Below are 24,731 nucleotides of genomic sequence, written 5' to 3'. Positions count from 1 at the left end.
AAACTAATACAATGAACAATAGAAGATAGGACTAGATGAAAGCTGTATATAGAAACATTTTTGTTATTAAATTTTCTCCAGTTGTTCATTTAAACCACCTGGAGTGAGTGTTTTGAGAATCTGTATGCAGAACATTTCACAACTTTTACATTTTTCAAAAGCATCTGGGAGGGCGGAGTGGACAGTTTGTGGGGGATATGAAATTACTACTGTGCATGGTGATTAAAATGAACCAGAGACGAAGCACCCTCATGTATTTTACCATATATATCAGCAGGAACATTAGAGAAAACACCTACCCTGCTCTGTTTCATTCTTCACTGCCCAGCCCTGATAAAATTCCCGACTGAGCATTCAGTCTGGCTTTGCTCAGGAATCATTATAGCTGAGTCTGTCTTCTCTGATGTCCTTTAAAGGGGACCAGAGATGAACGTTTCACAAAAAATAAACATATCAGTCAATAGCTTGTAAAGAATAAATGGTCTACCTGATCATTTCGCCACTCTGCTGTGCCTTTTTGAGTGTTTTTTATCCATTATTGCTCCAGGAAACATCAAATATGGCCACCGGCTCATTTCCCTTCTGCTTCCGGGTTATGAGTTGTTCTGGATGTGCTGTCTAGGCTATATGAGACTAGGCTGCTATTTAGGCTATATGTGAAAGGCTGCTGCAGCCTTTCATCTGTGTGCTTTCATTTTGGTATGATGTGCAGCTGCCTGTAGGAAGTGTCTCTCATAGGAATTAAACTGCAGTCATCATCAGTATCTATGCAGAGTGCACACAGATCACATATTGCAGCCACACTTGTCTGTTTCAGAGGTTCTCTCTCAGCAGCAGCAGCCGCTCCCATGTCATCACAGTTCTCAGTATGCAAAGCAGGAAATCTGAGCCAGGAGGTGTCAGGCTTGGGCTTGAAAAGACTCCACAGAAGAGTGACTCAGCTCTAATGATTCCAGGTCAAACCTAGACTGAGCCAGTCGGGGATTCTTATCACAGCTGATAATAGACTAATTATGCAGATAAGACTGAAACTAAAAGCAGGGTAGGTGTTTTCTGTCATGTTCCCACTGATAAATGTAATAAAATACATGAGGGTGCTTCGTCTCTGGTTCTCTTTAAAGCCCAAGCCTGCCCCCTTCTGGCTCTGCTATAATGGCTCAGCTATAATGATTCCTGAGCAAAACCAGACTGAATGCTCAGTCAGGGATTTTATCAGGGCTGATAACAACAAGCAGGCTAATTAGTGAAGGATGAAGCAGAGAGCAGGGTAGGTGTTTTCTCTAATGTTCCCACTGATATATATGGTAAAACACATGAGGGTGCTTCGTCTCTGGTTCACTTCAAGTGCAGTGATACACTGTGCAGGGGATAATTGTTGGGAATGTTCCATTTATGTTGGCCAATTCTACTTCGGCTACCTGTATGGTACGCCCTACATATTGGAGCTGGTGGGGGCATGAAATAACATAAATCACTAATCTGGACGTGCAAGTGATATGTTCTCTAATCTGATAGTTACAATGAGTACCTGTAATGTTTGCAGAATAATTTCCGCGGTCAGCGCACAGAACGCGCGCTGACACTGCGGAAAACCTCCACGAACGTGTAATTGAGAGAACCCAGGTTAGGTGCAATGCACCAGCAGAGGGCAATTCTCACCAGCAGATGGCGCTGTGGAAAGCAGACGAGCACAGCCTCTGCACGGCCACAGATGCCAGATGGGAATTGTACAGATTTAAAGCAATGCAGGGCTGAACAGCCCTTAAAGAGAAGGAGCACAGAGACAGGATGAATGTGTGCCCACCAATCTAGTCGCCACCCAGCGACGGTGAACACACATCAACAGAAACAAAGCGAGAACGCAATCGCAAGAATGGCGATTGCCAAATAGTGACACAAGGTTGAGCAGGACAGAACACGAGAGTAGCAAAGGCACAGCAAACAACAATGATCAGAACATCAAGGAAAATAACAAACGCTAGCTAAACGCGAACACCGCACTCATTCGCAACAGCGAACGTGTTTACGGCGCGGTCTCCACACGATACGCGCAACAGAGACAAGCACGCCACCCTAACTAACCAATGACACACACACACGAAATAGAGAACGCGAACGCTTGCTTAATGGTTACCTCACCGAGCCTACAGCAAGCATTCGTACAAGACAGACAGACGAACGGAGAACAGGAATAGGGTAGATAGGATCCACCGCTCTTCCGCCAGAGCGAGTGTGAACCAAGAACCGAAACAGAGCTAGCAAGATCCACTGCTTTCTACCACCAGAGCAAGTGTGATCCAAGTACAGAAACAGAACTAGCAGGATCCACTGCTCTTTTCCACCAGAGCAAGTGTGATCCGAGTACAAGCAGGAACACAGATCAGAAGGATCCACAGCCGCTACCACTAGAGGCTAATGTGATCCAAACAAGACAGACAGATAAGGTAGCCTGTAGCAACCGCTGCTCTAGCTTACACTCCAAGAATACGGATCAGAAGGATCCACAGCCGCTACCGCTAGATGCTAGTGCAGGCATGGGCAAACTTGGCCCTCCAGCTGTTAAGGAACTACAAGTCCCACAATGCATTGCAGGAGTCTGACGGCCACAGCTATGACTCATAAAGGCAAATGCACTGTGGGACTTGTAGTTCCGTAACAGCTGGAGGGCCGAGTTTGCCCATGCCTGGGCTAGTGCGATCCAAACAGATGAACAGAAGGGGCTACCAGTAGCAACCGCTGCTCTGGTTAGCACCCCCAGATAAGCAGAACGATTTCCTGTCGACCACCGCTGGCGACAGGACAATTGCAGCAGAGAGGCAACACAGACAAAACAGATAAGGCAACCTGACTGCACTAGAGGAGCTGCCTAGTGCAGTCCCAATAATTACTCTAAGATAAACTTTAGCAAACAAACAGGGCTGATACTCTAGGAGAGTTCATCAGTAACAAACCATGAAGGATGACCAGCAAAGGATTCTGGGAGAACATGGTATTTATACTGCCAGCCTTCAAAGGAGGCAGGTAGGTGATTTGCATAATGAATGTATGCAAATTCCTCAGCAGCAGAACAGGTCTGAAACCTGCAAAGACAGGTCTCTTTTCCAGAGACCTGCAGCCCTCAGACTTAAGGAATGGTCAAACAGCTGTCTGGCTATGCAAACAGCTGTCTGTCTATGCAGACAGCTGAGCGGATCATTACAGTACCATATTTTTCGGAATATAAGACGCTACGGAATATAAAATTCCGGTGTGTTTGGTAAGTCTCGGAGCAGTTGGGGACAAGCTCCTGGGTGTGGCAGATCCAGGGCTTGGCTGCGCTCACATATGGTGTTGCATGCTGGTTCTGGGGCCCCGGGCAGTGAGAGTTCCTGGGGCCCCAGGCTGGCTTGTGCACCATTATTGTTTTTAATTTTACTGTAGATTCCCATGCAGTTTAGTTAGGAGGGGGGCAGATGAGAGGGTATATCCTGCACGCTGGTGCCCCCTGCTGGCCATATAGCCATTGTCTATATGCAACTGAAACCCTCTCCAACGACTAGCTGAATTTGCTCAGCTTCTGTTTGAATTAATCACTGCAGACTAGGTGTAATGTGTATGTGCACTTCTTGATTGGCTTACAAGCAGCCTGCAGGCTATACAAGCAGCAGAGAACTGTTTGGGAAGTGAGTATCTCCTGTGTGTTTGGTAAGTCTCAGAGCAGTTGGGGACAAGCTCCTGGGTGTGGCAGATCCAGGGCTTGGCTGCGCTCACATATGGTGTTGCATGCTGGTTCTGGGGCCCCGGGCAGTGAGAGTTCCTGGGGCCCCAGGCTGGGTTGTGCACCATTATTGTTTTTAATGCTACGGAATATAAGACACACCTCGGTTTAGAGGGCAAAATCCAGGAAAAAAAAATATATATACTAAACCCGGTGCGTCCATGTTCCAGTTGTTCTCCCCCACAATTAGTGTCTTCCTATGTCCCCTTCTGTCCTCCATTGCTCTACCTGTGTGTCCCCTTCTGTCCCTGGTGTGTCCCACTGTGTCCTCCTTTGCCCCCTAATGTCCCCCTGTGTCCCCTCCTGGTCCCACTTTGTCCCGTCCTGGTTCCCATGTCCCGTGTCTTCTCCTGGTCCTCCTGTATCTCCTCCTATGTCCCTCTGTGTCTCCTGTGTTCCCTCCTGGTCCCCCTGTGTGTCCTCCTGGTCCCCCTGTGTCTCCTCTTATTCCCCCCTGTGTCTCCTCCTATGTTTCCTCCTGGTCCCCATGTGCCTTTTCCCAGTCCCCATGTCCCCTTCTTGTCCCACTGACTCTCCCTGATCCCCCTGCCCCTCACCCCTTGTCTCCTCAGCTCCCTGTTTAAAATTAAATAGCGTGGCTTCCTTTCCCATCGCGGGGTGGTCTCCTCCATCCCCGGCTGGTACCCTCCACTCCCAGGTGGTCTTCTCCACTCCTTGTCAAAAATAGAGTAGCGGCAGAGCAGCTCACCTCAGCCGCAATTCCAGCACTGGCAACCTGCAGACATCTCCTGTGTCACGTGGCTGCCTCTAGTGAAGGCTTTTATTGATGACGCGTCATCAACAAAAGCCTTCGCTAGAGGCAGCCATGTGACAGAGGATATGTCTGCAGATCGCCAGCACTTGAATCGCTGGCTGAGGTGAGCTGCTCTGCCACGACTCTATCTTTGACAGGGAGCCAGCTAGGAGCGGAAGAAACCCGGGGACAGATGAGACCGCAGGGACTTTTTCTCCCCATTTTTGGGGGAGAAAAAGTGCATCTTATATTCCGGAAAATACGATAACTATAGATGAAAATGAGGTAGTGGGATTGACAAATTTGCAGGCCAAGCATGTGGGGTTATTACATGGGAAGGGAAGGTATAATCTGAAATATATTCCCTCTGGGAGCTCAAGTTTAAGCCCACAGGGGGATGAATCCAGGTTCAGTGATGTGCAAGTAGTACAATAAATCAAACCCGATATATAGTGTACATATAGACCTACATCACAGACCACATCTTAAATATTTTGTGCAAAACACATATGCATAAATTCAATCAATAAATAAATCAAAGTGGCACCTCTAAGAAGGTGAATAAAGTCTGTCTAATGTCAGACTGAAAAATGTTGGAACAGCCTATAGAATAAAGTGCAGAGCAGGCAATAGTGCAAACAGATACTTAGCCCAGTATAGGGTGGTCAGACAGGGCAGTATGGAGGAGGAATAGTATTGCAGTATGGAGGAGGAATAGTATTGAACACCTCTGGGAATTAGAGCAGCAGCAGGGAGAGCTGTCATTCGGCTCACCCTGCCCCCAGCTCACTGGCGACATTACAATACGTGCGCAGGGTAGTGTTGGGCGAACACCTGGATGTTCAGGTTCGGGAAAGTTCGCCGAACATGGCCGCGATGTTCGGCATGTTCGGGCCGAACTCCCCGAACATCCCGCTTTTGGGGGCCCTATGGGGTCGCAGGTATAAGGGGGGAGCATGCCCTGGTCGCGGGGGGGGGGTCGGAAATTCCTCCCACCGCCTCCGCTAGCGCTCCCCCCTCTGCCCGCTTCCCCATACAAAAGTTTAATGAAGTAAAACAGTACCGGTCCGGTGGTAGTGGGTGGCTGGCAGTGGGCGGCACTGTTTAGTGAGTGACTGAGGAGGAGGAGTCCGGAGAGTAACGCGTTGAGGGAGGCCGGGCAGCAGGCGGTTCAGCAGTAGTACGGTACTACTGCTGAACCGCCCGCTGCCCGGCCTCCCTCAACGCGTCACTCTCCGGACTCCTCCTCCTCAGTCACTCACTAAACAGTGCCGCCCACTGCCAGCCACCCACTACCACCGGACCGGTACTGTTTTACTTCATTAAACTTTTGTATGGGGTAGCGGGCAGAGGGGGGAGCGCTAGCGGAGGGGGTGGGGGGAATTTCCAAAACCCCCCCCCCCATGATTGGGGCATGCTCCCCCCTTATGCCTGCGACCCCATAGGGGGGCAGTATTCGGCCGAACAGGGCCCTGTTCGGCCCTGTTCGTGGCCATTTAGTAGTTCGGGGCGAACCCGAACTTAAAAGGCCGAACACCATCAGGTGTTCGGCCGAACTCTCGAACATCACCCGAACAGGGTGATGTTCTGCAGAACCCGAACAGTGGCGAACACTGTTTGCCCAACACTAGCGCAGGGAGGGAACATAGAAGCTCCTCCCCATTCCCTCACAGCCCTGCATTCTTCCCGACTCTTCTCTCTGGGCAGAGGTGGCCTTAGAGTACGCGGGGCCTGGGGCAAGTGTCATATGCGGGGCCTAGAGATATATGCTGTGGATACACACGTTGTGGAAGCCCACACTCTGTATAGGTTAGATAGGTAGGTGCCTCCAGTATAGGTTAGATAGGTAGGTGCCCCGAAGTATAGATTAGATAGGTAGGTGCCCTGCAGTATAGATTAGATAGGTGCCTGCAGTATAGATTAGACAGGTAGGTGCCCTGCATTACAGATTAGATAGGTAGGTAGGTACCCTGCAGTACAGATTAGACAGGTAGGTGCCCTGCATTACAGATTAGGTAGGTAGGTACCCTGCAGTACAGATTAGATAGGAAGGTGCCTGCAGTATAGATTAGTTAGGTAGGTACCCCGCAGTATATATTAGATAGGTGCCTGCCGTATAGATTAGATAGATAGGTGCCTGCAGTATAGATTAGACAGGTAGGTGCCCTGCATTACAGATTAGATAGGTAGGTAGGTACCCTGCAGTACAGATTAGACAGGTAGGTGCCCTGCATTACAGATTAGGTAGGTAGGTACCCTGCAGTATATATTAGATAGGTGCCTGCCGTATAGATTAGATAGATAGGTGCCCTGCAGTATAGATTAGACAGGCAGGTGCACTGCAGTACAGATTAGATAGGTAGGTAGGTGCCCTGCAGTACAGATTAGATAGGAAGGTGCCTGCAGTATAGATTAGTTAGGTAGGTACCCCGCAGTATAGATTAGATAGGTGCCTGCAGTATAGAGTAGGTAGGGTGGTGCCCTGCAGTACAGATTAGATAGGTGCCTGCAGTATAGATTAGATAGATAGGTGCCAGCCTGCAGTATAGATTAGATAAATGCCAGCCTGCAGTATAGATTAGATAGGTAGGTGCCTGCAGTATAGGTTAGATAGGAAGGTGGCTGCAATATAGATTAGATATAACCTGCAGTATAGGTTAGATACAGTGGTGTGAAAAACTATTTGCCCCCTTCCTGATTTCTTATTCTTTTGCATGTTTGTCACACTTAAATGTTTCTGCTCATCAAAAACCGTTAACTATTAGTCAAAGATAACCTAATTGAACACAAAATGCAGTTTTAAATGATGGTTTTTATTATTTAGTGAGAAAAAAACTCCAAATCTACATGGCCCTGTGTGAAAAATTGATTGCCCCCCCTTGTTAAAAAATAACTTAACTGTGGTTTATTACACCTGAGTTCAATTTCTGTAGTCACCCCCAGGCCTGATTACTGCCACACCTGTTTCAATCAAGAAATCACTTAAATAGGAGCTATCTGACACAGAGAAGTAGACCAAAAGCACCTCAAAAGCTAGACATCATGCCAAGATCCAAAGAAATTCAGGAACAAATGAGAACAAAAGTACTGTAATTGAAATCTATCAGTCTGGTAAAGGTTATAAAGCCATTTTTAGAGCTTTGGGACTCCAGCAAACCACAGTGAGAGCCATTATCCACAAATGGCAAACACATGGAACAGTGATGATCCTTCAGTGAGTGTCCGGCCGACCAAAATTACCCCAAGAGCGCAGAGAAAACTCATCCGAGAGGCCACAAAAGACCCCAGGACAATATCTAAAGAACTGCAGGCCTCACTTTCCTCAATTAAGGTCAGTGTTCATGACTCCACCATAAGAAAGAGACTGGGCAAAAACGGCCTGCATGGAAGATATCCAAGGCGCAAGCCACTTTTAAGCAAAAAGAACACTAAGGCTCGTCTCAATTTTGCTAAAAAAACATCTCAATGATTGCCAAGACTTTTGGGAAAATACCTTGTGGACCGACGAGACAAAAGTTGAACTTTTTGGAAGGTGCGTGTCCCGTTACATCTGGCGTAGAAGTAACACAGTATTTCAGCAGAAGAACATCATACCAACAGTAAAATATGGTGGTGGTAGTGTGATGGTCTGGGGTTGTTTTGCTGCTTCAGGACCTGGAAGACTTGCTGTGATAGATGGAACCATGAATTCTACTGTCTGCCAAAAAATCCTGAAGGAGAATGTCCGGCCATCTGTTCGTCAACTCAAGCGGAAGCGATCTTGGGTGCTGCAGCAGGACAATGACCCAAAACACACCAGCAAATTCACCTCTGAATGGCTGAAGAAAAACAAAATGAAGACTTTGGAGAGGCCTAGTCAAAGTCCTGACCTGAATCCTATTGAGGTGTTGTGGCATGACCTTAAAAAGGCGGTTCATGCTAGAAAACCCTCAAATAAAGCTGAATTACAACAATTCTGCAAAGATGAGTGGGCCAAAATTCCTCCAGAGCGCTGTATAAGACTCGTTGCAAGTTATCGCAAATGCTTGATTGCAGTTATTGCTGCTAAGGGTGGCCCAACCAGTTATTAGGTTCAAAGGGCAATTTCTTTTTCACACAGGGCCATGTAGGTTTTGAGGTTTTTTTCTCACTAAATAATAAAAAGCATAATTTAAAACTGCATTTTGTGTTCAATTATGTTATCTTTGACTAATAGTTAACGGTTTTTGATGAACAGAAACATTTAAGTGTGGCAAACATGAAAAAGAATAAGAAATCAGGAAGGGGGCAAATAGTTTTTCACACCACTGTAGGTGCCTGCAGTATAGGTTAGATAGGTGCCAGCCTGCAGTATAGGTTAGATAGGTGCCTGCAGTATAGATTAGATAGGTGCCAGCCTGCAGTATAGATTAGATAGGTGCCAGCAGTATAGATTAGATAGGTGCCAGCCTGTAGTATAGATTATATAGGTAGGTGCCCTGCAGTATAGATTATATAGGTAGATGCCCTGCAGTATAGATTATATAGGTAGATGCCCTGCAGTATAGATTAGATAGGCAGATGCCCTGCAGTATAGATTAGATAGGTAGATGCCCTGCAGTATAAATTAGATAGGTAGATGCCCTGCAGTATAGATTAGATAAGTGCCTGCAGTATAGATTAGATAAGTGCCAGCCTGTAGTATAGATTATATAGGTAGGTGCCAGCCTGCAGTATAGATTATATTAGGGTGACCATATTTTGATTTCCAAAAAAGAGGACGATCACAACAGTGTGTGGGCGTGGTCATGGGTGGGGCCAAATATACAAGACCTAAGCAGTGTGCTGTCCAACTTCGCAGGCATGGAGGGTCGTTTTTTTTTTCCAGATCACATGGCGGAGGCCGGCCGACCACAAAATGCAATCAGATTCGCAGAATATTTCCCCACAAAATGCAATGAGATTGGCAGCATATTTCCCCACAAATGCAATAAGATTGGCAGCACATTTCCCCACAAATGCAATCTTATTGGCAGCACATTTCCCCACAAATGCAATCTTATTGGCAGCACATTTCCCCACAAATGCAATCTTATTGGCAGCCCATTTCCCCACAAATGCAATGAGATTGGCAGCACATTTCCAGACAAATGCAATGAGATTGGCAGCACATTTCCCCACAAAATGCTCTTTCCCCCATGCTGCGTGCGGCTGCCTAAATATACCTCCCTCGTTCTCCTCTGACCAAGTCACCAACGCAAAGAGTGCGACTGGACAGATTATTGGAGGGGATAATAAAATAACAGAGTGGCTGGAGAGGAAGGCAAGGGAGTCCACGCACCTCATGGAGCTGGTGGAAGCCCCAGGTAAGTACGAAAACAAAACTATTAAACATCTCAGAATTCCTTTAAAGGAAACCTGTAATGTCTTTAAAAAAAAGTTTCACTTACCTGGAGCTTCTGCCAGCCCCCTGCAGCCTCCGTGGGCACACACCGTCTCTGAACGATCCACCAGTCCCCCGCCGCAGCTAAGTTTTGTTCTTTCGGACTTGCAAGTCATTGTCCACTGCCCCTGGCCACACAAAAGTCCTCATTCGCACTCCCATCACCAAGAGCATCCTGCACAGTATGAGAAAACCTTGCACTGCACCCGCGCAGGACACTCATGGAGAAGGGAACGCAAACGTAGATGCGCATGGCCAGGGACATCGACTTGCGAGAATAAAACTTGGCTGCAACAGGAGACAAAGGGACTTTGTTTTTTAAGACATTACAGGTTTAATAGCATATAACAAGCATGTATACAGGGTGTCTAACAAGTGTCCAGCTTGTGTTGAAGTACTGTGGCTGGCAAGGGCTTGGAGGTTTCTACACAGTGCACAGCATGCAGGACACTAGTAGTGGCTGAGGCTGCACTCTGCTTCTCCCTCTATTGTCAGCTCACCTCTCCCCCCTCCAATCTCAGCCTCCTCTCTCTGTCCTGTGTCAGGCTGTCCACTTTTCTTCTCCCCCTCCCATCTGAGGCTTCTTTATCTTATCCCCGGCATTCCGATGACTTGCTTTCAGTAGTGTTGGGCGAACAGTGTTCGCCACTGTTCGGGTTCTGCAGAACATCACCCTGTTCGGGTGATGTTCGAGTTCGGCCGAACACCTGACGGTGCTCGGCCAAACCGTTCGGCCACATGGCCGAACTAAGAGCGCATGGCCGAACGTTCCCCGAACGTTCGGCTAGCGCTGTGATTGGCCGAACGGGTCACGTGGTTCGGGCCCGAACGCGCTCTGATTGGCCGAACGGTCACGTGGTTCGGGTAAATACCCGAACCACGTCATATCTCCGCCATTTGTCTGTGGGTTTAGCTTTGGGTAGGCAGGCAGGGTAGTTCGCTCTCCAGCCACGCTAGCCAGGGTCCCCCCCAGTCATTGTGTGTCGCTGCTGGGAACAGTAGTACACCGCTCGCTCAGCCACACTATATATAGCATTGTTTACTGCCACTGTGTACCTCGCTCAGCCACGCTATATATATATAGCATTGTGTTTTCTGACACTCTGTGTACACGGCTTAGCCTGACTAATATAGCATTGTGTGTACTGCCACTGTGCACCTCGCTCAGCCACGCTATATATAGCATTGTGTGTACTGCCACTGTGCACCTCGCTCAGCCACGCTATATATAGCATTGTGTGTACTGCCACTGTGCACCTCGCTCAGCCACGCTATATATATAGCATTGTGTTTTCTGACACTCTGTGTACACGGCTTAGCCTGACTAATATAGCATTGTGTGTACTGCCACTGTGCACCTCGCTCAGCCACGCTATATATAGCATTGTGTGTACTGCCACTGTGCACCTCGCTCAGCCACGCTATATATAGCATTGTGTGTACTGCCACTGTGCACCTCGCTCAGCCACGCTATATATAGCATTGTGTGTACTGCCACTGTGCACCTCGCTCAGCCACGCTATATATATAGCATTGTGTTTTCTGACACTCTGTGTACACGGCTTAGCCTGACTAATATAGCATTGTGTGTACTGCCACTGTGCACCTCGCTCAGCCACGCTATATATAGCATTGTGTGTACTGCCACTGTGCACCTCGCTCAGCCACGCTATATATAGCATTGTGTGTACTGCCACTGTGCACCTCGCTCAGCCACGCTATATATAGCATTGTGTGTACTGCCACTGTGCACCTCGCTCAGCCACGCTATATATATATAGCATTGTGTTTTCTGACACTCTGTGTACACGGCTTAGCCTGACTAATATAGCATTATGTGTACTGCCACTGTGCACCTCGCTCAGCCACGCTATATATAGCATTGTGTGTACTGCCACTGTGCACCTCGCTCAGCCACGCTATATATAGCATTGTGTGTACTGCCACTGTGCACCTCGCTCAGCCACGCTATATATAGCATTGTGTGTACTGCCACTGTGCACCTCGCTCAGCCACGCTATATATATAGCATTGTGTTTTCTGACACTCTGTGTACACGGCTTAGCCTGACTAATATAGCATTGTGTGTACTGCCACTGTGCACCTCGCTCAGCCACGCTATATATAGCATTGTGTGTACTGCCACTGTGCACCTCGCTCAGCCACGCTATATATAGCATTGTGTGTACTGCCACTGTGCACCTCGCTCAGCCACGTTATATATATAGCATTGTGTTTTCTGACACTCTGTGTACACGGCTTAGCCTGACTAATATAGCATTGTGTGTACTGCCACTGTGCACCTCGCTCAGCCACGCTATATATAGCATTGTGTGTACTGCCACTGTGCACCTCGCTCAGCCACGCTATATATAGCATTGTGTGTACTGCCACTGTGCACCTCGCTCAGCCACGCTATATATATAGCATTGTGTTTTCTGACACTCTGTGTACACGGCTTAGCCTGACTAATATAGCATTGTGTGTACTGCCACTGTGCACCTCGCTCAGCCACGCTATATATAGCATTGTGTGTACTGCCACTGTGCACCTCGCTCAGCCACGCTATATATAGCATTGTGTGTACTGCCACTGTGCACCTCGCTCAGCCACGCTATATATATAGCATTGTGTTTTCTGACACTCTGTGTACACGGCTTAGCCTGACTAATATAGCATTGTGTGTACTGCCACTGTGCACCTCGCTCAGCCACGCTATATATAGCATTGTGTGTACTGCCACTGTGCACCTCGCTCAGCCACGCTATATATATAGCATTGTGTTTTCTGACACTCTGTGTACACGGCTTAGCCTGACTAATATAGCATTGTGTGTACTGCCACTGTGCACCTCGCTCAGCCACGCTATATATAGCATTGTGTGTACTGCCACTGTGCACCTCGCTCAGCCACGCTATATATAGCATTGTGTGTACTGCCACTGTGCACCTCGCTCAGCCACGCTATATATAGCATTGTGTGTACTGCCACTGTGCACCTCGCTCAGCCACGCTATATATAGCATTGTGTGTACTGCCACTGTGCACCTCGCTCAGCCACGCTATATATATAGCATTGTGTTTTCTGACACTCTGTGTACACGGCTTAGCCTGACTAATATAGCATTGTGTGTACTGCCACTGTGCACCTCGCTCAGCCACGCTATATATAGCATTGTGTGTACTGCCACTGTGCACCTCGCTCAGCCACGCTATATATAGCATTGTGTGTACTGCCACTGTGCACCTCGCTCAGCCACGCTATATATAGCATTGTGTGTACTGCCACTGTGCACCTCGCTCAGCCACGCTATATATAGCATTGTGTGTACTGCCACTGTGCACCTCGCTCAGCCACGCTATATATAGCATTGTGTGTACTGCCACTGTGCACCTCGCTCAGCCACGCTATATATAGCATTGTGTGTACTGCCACTGTGCACCTCGCTCAGCCACGCTATATATATAGCATTGTGTTTTCTGACACTCTGTGTACACGGCTTAGCCTGACTAATATAGCATTGTGTGTACTGCCACTGTGCACCTCGCTCAGCCACGCTATATATAGCATTGTGTGTACTGCCACTGTGCACCTCGCTCAGCCACGCTATATATAGCATTGTGTGTACTGCCACTGTGCACCTCGCTCAGCCACGCTATATATAGCATTGTGTTTTCTGACACTCTGTGTACACCGCTCAGCCAGACTATATAGCATTGTGTTTACTTCCACTCTGTGTCTGCTGGGCCTGGGAACAGTAGTACACCGCTCACCCGCCACTGTATAGCATTGTGCTCTGTGTCGCTGCTGGGAATAGTGGTACTGTATAGCATTTCTGTACTGCCACTGTACTGCTGCCAGTCAGCGTGTACTGTAAGGATAAGTGAAATGAGGAAGAAATCCGGTGAAAGAGGAAGGGGCAAGGGAAGAGGTGTTTCTCCTGACGGTTCACGTACAGGCCACAGGGGAGCACCCAAGAAAACCCACTCAATACCGCCCATGTTGTCCAGGACAACAACCCTCACAAATCCAAAAGAACAGGACCAGATAATTACTTGGATGACCTCTCAAGCGTCCAGCAGTGGGTTAAGCAGCACCAGCACATCACGCACGAGGTCCGAGTCCTCAGCCAGTTACAAGGAGCCAGTGGGCACAAAGCTGACACAACCGGCAGCGACACCACGCACACAACTGCCAGATAACCAGTCCTATGAATTACCTCAGGACACAATGGGGTATTCGCAGGAGCTATTCCCAGCCCAACAAACTTCCACCTATGAAAGGTCAATGGAGGAACAGCCAGAAATGTTGTGCCCGGATTCACAACCATTAACTGTGGGAAATGCACCGCGCACTGAAATACAAGGCGAGTCCGAGGAGGACTCGGAAACCCAAATCCCAGAGCAAGTTGGGCAGGAGGGGTTGCAATTGCAGGAGGTGTTGCAATTGCAGGAGGTCGGCCGACAAGATCTGGAAGACGACGTTGGAGTGAGCTGCGCAGAGGTTGTTCTGGGGAACTCTACTCCACAGCGGCGGCCCCCCACAATGACATATGACGAGTTTGAGGAGCTGGAAGAGGAGGGTATGGACAATGTGGACAGAGACCCAGATTTTATTTGTGAACGAGAACATCGCCGTCGTAGCAGCAGCACAGATGAGTCTGTTGAAGAACCCACTGCTGCACGAGTTCGCCTTGTGCCACAAGGTAGGCGGCGCGCAATTTCAGGCACCACAAGCGTGGAAGTTAGAGTGAGAGGCAAAAGAGGAGGAAACAGAAATCGCCAGCAAGGAGGCAGGTGCTCCAAAGTCTGGGCTTTCTTTGAAGACTGCACTGAGGATGTTACCATGGCGATTTGCAAGGTGTGCAAGACTCGCCTGAGCAGGGGGAAAAGTATTAACAACCTCTCCACCACCAGCATGAGCCGCCACATGCTATCCAAACATCCCACTCTGTGGGCAAACGCGGCAGGACAGGGTACCAGCAACACTGCCTCCCTTGGGTTCACCAGACTCACCACCAGACCCGCCTCAGCAGCAGCAGTAGCCCAGCCATTGCGTGGTTCACAACATTCACAAACATCAGACGACGCTGACACTGTCACTTTCCGGAGTAGTGCTCTTGAGGTCTCCCAGTGTTCATCAAACACAACAACCAACAGCCCTTCCGTGTGCAGCGCTACGGTTCAGTTGTCTGTGTCGGAGATGTTTGAGCGCAAGAGGAAATTGCCAGCAAATGACCCCCGGGCCGTGGCAGTAACAGCCAGCATAGCCAAGCTTCTGGCCTGCGAAATGCTGCCATATCGAGTGGTGGAGACAAACAGCTTCAAGGGCATGATGTCAGTGGCCATCCCACGTTACGTGGTTCCCAGCCGCTACCACTTTGCGCGCTCTGCAGTGCCTGAGTTGCATGAGCAAAATAACCCGAAGCTTGAAGAATGCCGTTGCCTGCAAGGTTCACCTCACCACTGACACTTGGACGAGTGCGTTCAGACAGGGTCGATACATCTCCCTTACCGCGCACTGGGTGAACCTTGTGGAGCCTAGCAGCAATTCCTCACCTGCTACGGCGCGGGTGTTGCCCACGCCGCAAACAGCTGCACCGCCGTCCCTCCCACTGGATAACAACAGCAGCACCTACCTCTCTGACTCCTTCTCCTCCAACGCATCTCAAAGCTGTACCTCATCCGGAAACGCTAACCCAGCAGCAGTAGGATCGTGGAAGCAGTGCAGCACAGCTGTTGGCATGCGTCAGCAAGCGTTGCTGAAGCTGATCTGCCTTGGGGATAAGCAGCACACAGGGGAGGAAATTTGGAAGGGAATAAAGGAACAGACGGATTTGTGGCTGGCACCGCTGGACTTGAAACCGGGCATGGTTGTGTGTGATAATGGGAGTAATCTCATTCGCGCTTTAAGGTTGGCTAAGCTGACACACATCCCTTGCCTGGCGCACGTGATGAACTTAGTAGTTCAGCGGTTCCTGAGGACATACCCAGGCGTGGCCGATCTTCTGTTGAAGGTGCGTCGAGTGGCCAAACATTGTAGAAATTCCAGTACTGCTTCGGGGGCACTCGCCAAGATGCAGGAGCGCTTCAATCTCCCCCACCATCGCTTGCTGTGTGATGTCCCTACGTGCTGGAATTCTACGCTGCACATGCTAGCACGCTTTTGTGAGCAGAAGAGTGCAGTGGTCCAGTACATGACGGCGCAGTACCGAGGCACATCCGGACAGCTGCCAAGCTTCTGTGGATCCGATTGGGCCAACATGTTGGACCTCTGCCAAGTCCTCCAAAATTTTGAGCAATCCACGTTGCTTGTGAGCAGTGACAACTCTTCAGTCAGCATTACCATACCACTGCTGTGTTTACTGAAGAGGTCAATGTTGAAAATCAAGGAAACAGCTGTCATGATGCAACTGGGGGAATCTGAAGGAGAAAACGATCAGCGTGATGGTAGCAACATCAGGCCATCCGCCTCAGGGAACGCTGGCCCCAGCAGCTATGACGAAGAAGAGGAGGAGGAACAGCTGGAGTTGGAGCAGGAATTTCATGCCACCACTGACGAGGGCCAGAGCGGTGCACGTTGGACTTCCACAATTCAGCGCGAATGGTCAGCAGAAGCAGACCAGGAGGAAGGTGACGACTATGATGCATCACAACAACTATCACAACGCTCACAAGAGGATGATGAGGATTCTGGTAGGACTCTTGCACACATGGCTCAATTCATGCTAGACTGCATTGAACGCGACCCACGCATTATGCGCATTCTGGACAACACCAATTACTGGGTTTATACCCTTCTGGATCCACGGTACAAACACAATGTTCCAAAACTGCTTGAAGAAAGAGTCAGACAGGTCAAAATGAAAGAATACCAGCAGGCCCTTGTGGAGACTTTAGAGAGGAGATTGACATCCTCCCCCTCCTCTAGCCAGTTGTACGCCGACAGACTGACTTCCGCAAACCCAGGACGACCAGGAGGGCAGCAAACAACTCAAGCCGCAGCTAGTGCCCAAAAGGGAATGGTATCGGCAGTGTCCTTGGAGTGGGAAAATTTTCTGACACCCATGCAGCAGCAGCCCACTGAACAGGAAGCGTGCAGATCCACCTCCAACACCGATCGCCTGGAGAAGATGGTCAAGGACTACATGTCAGATGACGTAGCTGTGTCGAACAATCCATCTGCACCCTTCAACTATTGGGTATCGAAGCTAGACACCTGGCAGGAACTGGCAATGTACGCAATAGAGGTGCTGGCTTGCCCGGCAGCCAGCGTTATGTCGGAACGCTGTTTCAGTGCTGCCGGAGGCATCGTCACAGATCGGCGTATCCGCCTCTCCACAGAAAATGCAGACCGTCTGACTCAAATTAAAATGAATCAATCCTGGATTGGAAACGACTACGCAACACTCCAGGACCCCAACCAAGTAACATGACCAATGAACATCTGGGATGGTGTAGCGTTTCCGGTCCCTGTTTATTGAACCTCTCATCTGTATTACATTTATGACTGCATGGCGGCAAAAAGCATTGCTGCTATATCCGCACGCTTTTTGTCCTCATGCAAGGCCTGGGTTGTTGTGTCTCAAAAAGCATAGCCTTCTCCTCCTGCGCCTGCTCCTGTTCCATCACGTGTGCTGCTGCTGCTGCTGGGTTAGCGTTGCCGCGTGGTCCCTGTTTATTGAACCACTTATCTTTATTACATTTATGACTGCATGGCGGTACAAAGCATGCTATCCGCACGCTTCTTGTCCTCATGCAAGGCCTGGGTTGTTGTGTCTCACAAAGCGTGGCCTTCTCCTCCTGCGCCTCCTCCTGTTCCATCACGTCTGCTGCTGCTGGGTTAGCGTTGCCGCGTGGTCCCTGTTTATTGAACCACTTATCTTTATTACATTTATGACTGCATGGCGGTACAAAGCATGCTATCCGCACGCTTCTTGTCCTCATGCAAGGCCTGGGTTGTTGTGTCTCACAAAGCGTGGCCTTCTCCTCCTGCGCCTCCTCCTGTTCCATCACGTCTGCTGCTGCTGGGTTAGCGTTGCCGCGTGGTCCCTGTTTATTGAACCACTTATCTTTATTACATTTATGACTGCATGGCGATACCTCATGCAAGGCCTGGGTTATTGTGTCTCACAAAGCGTGGCCTTCTCCTCCTATTCCATCACGTCTGCTGCTGCTGGGTTAGCGTTGCCGCGTGGTCCCTGTTTATTGAACCACTTATCTTTATTACATTTATGACTGCATGGCGGTACCTCATGCAAGGCCTGGGTTGTTGTGTCTCACAAAGCGTGGCCTTCTCCTCCTGCGCCTGCTCCATCACGTGTGCTGCTGCTGCTGCTGGGTTAGCGTTGCCGGTCCCTGTTTATGGAACCTCTTATCTTTATTACATTTATGACTGCATGGCGGTACAAAGCATGCTATCTGCACGCTTCTTGTCCTCATGCAAGGCCTGGGTTGTTGTGTCTCACAAAGTGTGGCCTTCTCCTCCTGCGCCTCCTCCTGTTCCATCACGTCTGCTGCTGCTGGGTTAGCGTTGCCGCGTGGTCCCTGTTTATTGAACCACTTATCTTTATTACATTTATGACTGCATGGCGGTACAAAGCATGCTATCCGCACGCTTCTTGTCCTCATGCAAGGCCTGGGTTGTTGTGTCTCACAAAGCGTGGCCTTCTCCTCCTGCGCCACCCTCCTCCTGTTCCATCACGTGTGCTGCTGCTGGGTTAGCGTTACCGGTCCCTTTTCCTGGAACCTCTTATATGTATTACATTTATGACTGCTTGCCGACAAAAAGCATGTTACCTGTGCAAAGAAAACAGACATTTCCCGCATTTAAAAGACAGTTTTCCCTTTGAAACTTTAAAATCGATTTTCTCAAAAACTATAACCTCTTTTTGCTAATTTTTTTTTTCCTCTTGTACCCACTCCCAAGGTGCACATACCCTGTAAATTTGGGGTATGTAGCATGTAAGGAGGCTTTACAAAGCACAAAAGTTCGGGTCCCCATTGACTTCCATTATGTTCGGAGTTCGGGTCGAACACCCGAACATCGCGGCCATGTTCGGCCTGTTCGGCCCGAACCCGAACATCTAGATGTTCGCCCAACACTAGCTTTCAGTCACACAGCCTGTGTGTTATTGCCACTGGCTTGTTTCCGCCTCCTCCCCTAGCTGTCGGCACTTCCTAGCTCACTTCTCCTGCAGCCCAAGCTGCAGAAGAACAGCTTGCAGAGATCCACTGAGGCTGAGATGAGCCGAATACTGCGAGCCCAAGCAGCAGAAGAACCGCTTGCAGAGATTCTCTGCAAGCGGTTCTTCTGCTGCTTGGGCTTGCAGTATTCGGCTCATCTCAGCCTCAGTGGATCTCTGCAAGCGGTTCTTATGTCGCTGGCTCGCAGTGTTCGGCTCATCTCAGCCCAATGGATCTCTGCAAGTGTGTTCGGCTCTCTTTACTTCACCGGACATTTCAGAAATCCGGTAGGACAGCCCGGGCAGGTCTGAAAAAGTGGACCTGTCCGGGCAAAAGAGGACGCATGGTCAGCCTAGATTATATAGGTAGATGCCCTGCAGTATAGATTAGATAGGTAGATGCCCTGCAGTATAGATTAGATAGGTAGATGACCTGCAGTATAGATTAGATAGGTAGATGCCCTGCAGTATAGATTAGATAGGTAGGTGCCCCGCAGTACAGGTTAGATAGCAAGGTGGCTGCAGTGCTGGGGAGAGCAAAAACTCACGTGTCTCCGATGCTCCAGCTACCATCTATTTCCTCTCCCAGCATCGCATCTGTGTATTGGTAACAGTGCCCCCCTGTGGTGACATGAGGTCACGTCATCATAGGGGGCGCTGTTACCAATACACAAATGCTGAGAGAGTAAATAGATGGTAGCTGGAGCATCGGAGACACATGAGTTTTGCCCTCTCTCTCGAGCACTGCAGAGGGTGCGGGGCCTCCTCAGACGCGGGGCCTGGGGCGATTGCCCCACTTGCCACCCCCAAAGGCCGGCTCTGTCTCTGGGCCTGCTGCTCCCCCCTCCGGCACTGGTCCCCAGGTGGCTACCCACTCGCCCCTAGAAACTGGGCTGCAATAAACACAGTACTGATGCAACCAGTGGCATAACTAAGGAGCTATGGGCCCTGGTGAGAGCTTTACATACCCCCCCTCCACCAGCACTCTATACATATCAATTGAGACGGCGCACCAAAACCTGCCAAAGACAACCACAGTGTCAGAGGTGCAAGAAGGGGAAGGGGAACAGCTTGGTAATGATTATTATCATTGAAAGCATCTATAGAAGTGAGCATTACCAGCACAGGACCAATAAAAGGTTAAAACTGCAGTTGAGGGAGGGCCCTACGGCGGCCCCCTCTGGCCAAGGGCCCCCGGTGCGGTCGAGACCTCTGCAACCCCTATTTCTACACCACTAGATATAACCCAGCCACACCATAGTAGTAATAGAATGAAACTTGGGTTACTAGTAAAGCAAGTTATACAAGAATATTGTTTGACTACCATAAATTACTTGATATGTGTGAAATTTTGGTAAAAATCTGATTTGATATTAATTGGAATACCACCACTGCTGGCTTTTTGGGAGCTGATTTCAATTAGATGGTTTAATTTTCATTGAACATTGAATCTAAAAACATTTCCTTTTTGTATGCCTTTTTTAAAGTGGACCTGAACTCTTGCACAGGACAGAAGGAAAACCTAGCGAAATGCACCCTGTATGTATTCAGAGAGTTTAGCCTGTCTAATCCCCCCTCATGTGTGACTAATCACAAGCTGTAATTTGATCTTTCGGCTGTGTGACCTGTCTTCCTCGACAGAGCAGCTAATTTGTAAACACAGGATATTAACCCTTTGTCTGCGTCCATGAAAGCAGGAAGTAGGCATGCACTACATTTATTACAGTTTTTGTATCAGCTGTAACAAATGTTCTTTTTTAAATATTATGCTGTTGCTTATCTTTTAGAGCAGAGAGGAATTTCTGAGTCCAGGTCTGCTTTAAAGACAGGCTTATAGAATTTACTGTGAAATAATTATTTTGTTTTCCGGGACTGAGTAGAATACATGCCTGTTCCTCACACCTCTCATGCTGTTTCCACAGGATCTTCAGATTGTGTGTCCCACCAGTAGATGGAGACCTGCGATCACATAGGAGCCATCTGTCCATGATGAGATTCCCAAAGTGGAGTACAGCAATGGTGGCTTCAGACTGGAGGGTCCTGTTCCGGCTGTTACTTTCTGCAGATGGATAAAGCACAAAGACTGTGCACATTTCTGGGTGTCTGTTTGCCCTTTGCCTGTTCCATGGATGAACTATGAGCAGTGCACTCACTGGAGGCCTGTGGGTAAAACTCAGCAGTCAGGCAAAGACAGATTGCGATTGATCGCTAATGTCAGCTGATTGTACAGCCACTTGTACCGTCTCCTCTCCAGCTTGTGAAGCAGCTATACTGTATACGGAACATCAAGATTTCTTCTCATTAACAAGACTGGAACTTTCTTTTTAAAGTGGCTGCAACAAAGGATTATTAGTGCCTGATAGCTGTATATGAGAATTGGCAGTGGTTATCACCTTAGACCTGTCATTGTCACTCGATCTCGCTCTGATGTGCACATTCCAATAGTGAACATTTCTCCAGATAACACCATTCATATAATGGCATGGACCTAACAATCGCCCCTGCAACCCCTGCCATTGCAGGGGGGCCTAGAGGGCAACCCTCTCCCCAACTGCAAGTGAATATCTATTTCGGAAAAAGTACAGAAGAATTATAAGCTGTGGAAATGTAACACTCCCAAAGGCAAAAAATGCTCTGGTACTGAGAGCTGCTTTCACTGACGGTAGCAAAGTGGTTAAACTGGTGTTTGGATAGGATCGGGCTGTGTACATAGTTTGTAATTTCACTTCACAATGTGTACCGAATAAACTATTTGGATAAAATGAGCTGGCGTTTTATACTGTCCTTCTACAGAACAAGACTGATAAAAAGCTTTGACCTCTATAATTGGTATACAAGTCTTATGCCTGGTACACACTTTCAATTAGGATTGGCCAATCACTGAACAATTTTACCACCTCGATGTAGTATGAGAGTAAACAGATATTGACTACTATGAGCAGATTGAGTAGGTAAACCCTCATACTACATAAAGGTGGTAAAATTGGCCAGTGATTGTCCAATCATAATTGAAAGTGTGTACCAGGCTTTACAGGGGAATGATGTTTTTTTACGTAGCTCAAGGTCGTTTGCTGCAGTATTGCAGGCATACACATATCTCGTTATGATTGGCCAATGATTTGCCAATATTACCTTCTCTGTGTAGTATGAGGGCTGACAGTGACAGATTGTGAATACTATGAGCAGATTGTGTAGATAAGCTCTTATACTACATGGGGGTGGTAAAATGGGCCAATCAAAACTGGATGTGTGTACACATGCTAATGCTTGGTACACACAAAGCAATTTCCTGTCAGAATTTTCTGTCAGACTGATTGAATCAATCATTTACGACCTGTCCAATCTGCTCCTGATTGAGAACAGGATTGATTATGTACAGTACTCTGAAAATCGATCCTGTTTTCAATTTAAGAGCAGATCGGACATATCAGAAATAATGGATTAGAGTGTACCAGGCATATGGGAGGGATCTTCCCTGTAAGCGGTTTGCCTACGTTTTAATGCATGCATCCTTGATTACAGCATGCAGAATGCCTCCTGAAAAGGCAGCGGCCCCGCAGAAGATAATTATGTGTTTTCAAATAGGATTTTTGCACTTCGGTAAACACTGCTTAACTGCACGTGATCCCTCCCTTAGGTCTTTTTCACTTGGTAAACAGACCTGTGTGGTTGTCCTGTCCGCCAGCCACTGAGTGCCTTCCGGCTGCAATTTACTCAAGGCAGCTGTTTATACCCACGGGTGGCAGTGCGTGACACGCGGACGCGGTGTGGTTACCTAGGGTGACCATATTTTGATCACAATAGCATGTGGGCGTGGTCATGGGTGGGGCCAAATATACAAGACCTTAGCAGTATGCTGTCCAGCTTTGCGGGCATGGAGGGCCATTTTTTTTCCCCCAGACCACATGGTGGAGGGCCGGCCAACCACAAAATGCAATCAGATTTGCAGAAGATTTCCCAACAAAATGCAATGAGATTGGCAGCATATTTCCCCACAAATGGAATCAGATTGGCAGCATATTTCTCTACAAATTCAATGAGATTGGCAGCATATTTCCCCACAAATGGAATCAGATTGGCAGCAGATTTCCCCACAAAAGCAATGAAATTGGCAGCATATTTCCCCACAAATGCTATGAGATTGGCAGCACATTTCCCCACAAATGCAATCTTATTGGCAGCAGATTTCCACACAATGTTTTGGGTTGTTTCAACTTGTTTTACAACAAAAGTTGTTTGATAATTGTGCTGCATATAATACCACATTTGAGCATGTGTATGGGGCTTTACATTACTAACTAGAACATATTAGTTCACCAGTTGAGTAACAATATGTAAATTTTAGTTGTTAGTCAAGTTGTCCGTCAAGTCGTTCTGTGTGTATAATAGTTGTTTGCACACCGAGACGTCTTTTTCCAACTTTTTTAATTGTAATTGTTTGTAAAGTTGTTTATAGTTATTGTGTATGGTGGAGCACACCTCGGTAGCTGAAGTTGTCCACGTGCCCGGTCTGTCTGTCAGCACTACAGACTACCATCCAAAGTATAAGCAATGACCGGCACAATGTGTGGTATTGTAGCTCTTTTATTTTATTCAGAAGTCATGTACAGCCAATATCACAGTGGTGACGTTTCGGAGCATAGCTCCTTTCTCAAGCCAGGCATATACAGACTACACATTTAATCACAATTAATTCATTTATATACCAAACACAATGGGCTATCAACCAATCCTGATTGCTAAAAGCCATAAGCCAATCAGCAAGATTGGAGTCATCACTGGACCTGATGGGAAACTGTCTCACTTATTGCCCATTGGTTGCCAAATAATGGGTCCCTCCGCTCCCACATTCTCACACTATATGCATTCCATTTGTATCTAGGTATAATGTTGCGAGCGATTAATATTGCGAAAATTATACAGAGATATTGGTACTTATTGGCAGACGGTTTCCCTGATATTCAGCAATTTAAAAATATCTTTATTTTTTCTTATGAAAAAGCTCCTAGGACAAGTTGGTACATGCAGATAGACATGCTGCAGGGTCTGGCGTCGTGGATTGTCCCGCAGGGGCACTTTTTCATGCTTAAAGAGAACCTGTAACAAAAAAAAAGTTCCCCTGGGGGTACTCACCTTGGGAGGGGGAAGCCTCAGGGTCCCAATTTGGCTTCCCCCTCCCCTGTAGCTGCAGGCAATCCAGCGCTGGCTCCCCCGAAGTGTCCGGCAATTCTCCCTCGACAAGACTGATAAGCGCTGATTTATTTACCTCTCCTGGCTCCAGCGGGGGTGCCTTTGCGGCTCTCCGCATGGAGATAGGCAAAAATAGGCGATCTCTGTCGGGTCCGCTCTACTGCGCAGGAGACTTGTGCCTGCGCAGCAGAGCGAGCCAACAGCGATCAGCTATTTCTGCCTATCTCCGAGCGGAGAGCCGATACTGTGCCTACACTGGAACCGGGAAGGTTAATATTTACATCCCCGCTGTTCGGGGAGCTGTATCCTCGCCGCCGTGGGACCGAGGAGGATGGGGGAAGCCTCAATAGGATCAGGAGGCTTCCACCACCTGTGGTGAGTATCCACCAGGGGAGGGTTTTTTCCTTACAGGTTTTCTTTAAAGGGATACTGTAGGGGGGTCGGG

At 48.3% G+C, this 24,731-nt stretch overlaps 1 protein-coding gene across 1 annotated transcript in view; it reads left to right on the top strand.

Moving 5' to 3' along the window:
- The window catches only part of LOC137541793 (phosphatidylinositol 3,4,5-trisphosphate-dependent Rac exchanger 1 protein-like), a 40,984-nt gene extending 19,528 nt beyond the window's left edge, over positions 1-21,456 (top strand). The window contains exon 4 of the mRNA XM_068263299.1: positions 21,019-21,456. Within this exon, the coding sequence (XP_068119400.1) occupies positions 21,019-21,169 (151 nt within the window). The 3' untranslated portion in view covers positions 21,170-21,456. The remainder of the gene's footprint in view (positions 1-21,018) is intronic.
- Positions 21,457-24,731: the final 3,275 nt, after the last annotated feature.

Source organism: Hyperolius riggenbachi, chromosome 12 (assembly GCF_040937935.1).
Source record: "Hyperolius riggenbachi isolate aHypRig1 chromosome 12, aHypRig1.pri, whole genome shotgun sequence".
In the NCBI taxonomy this organism is placed as follows: Eukaryota; Metazoa; Chordata; class Amphibia; order Anura; family Hyperoliidae; genus Hyperolius; species Hyperolius riggenbachi.
Note: the sequence above shows the minus strand (reverse complement) of the source record. Positions and strands in the feature narration are given on the sequence as shown.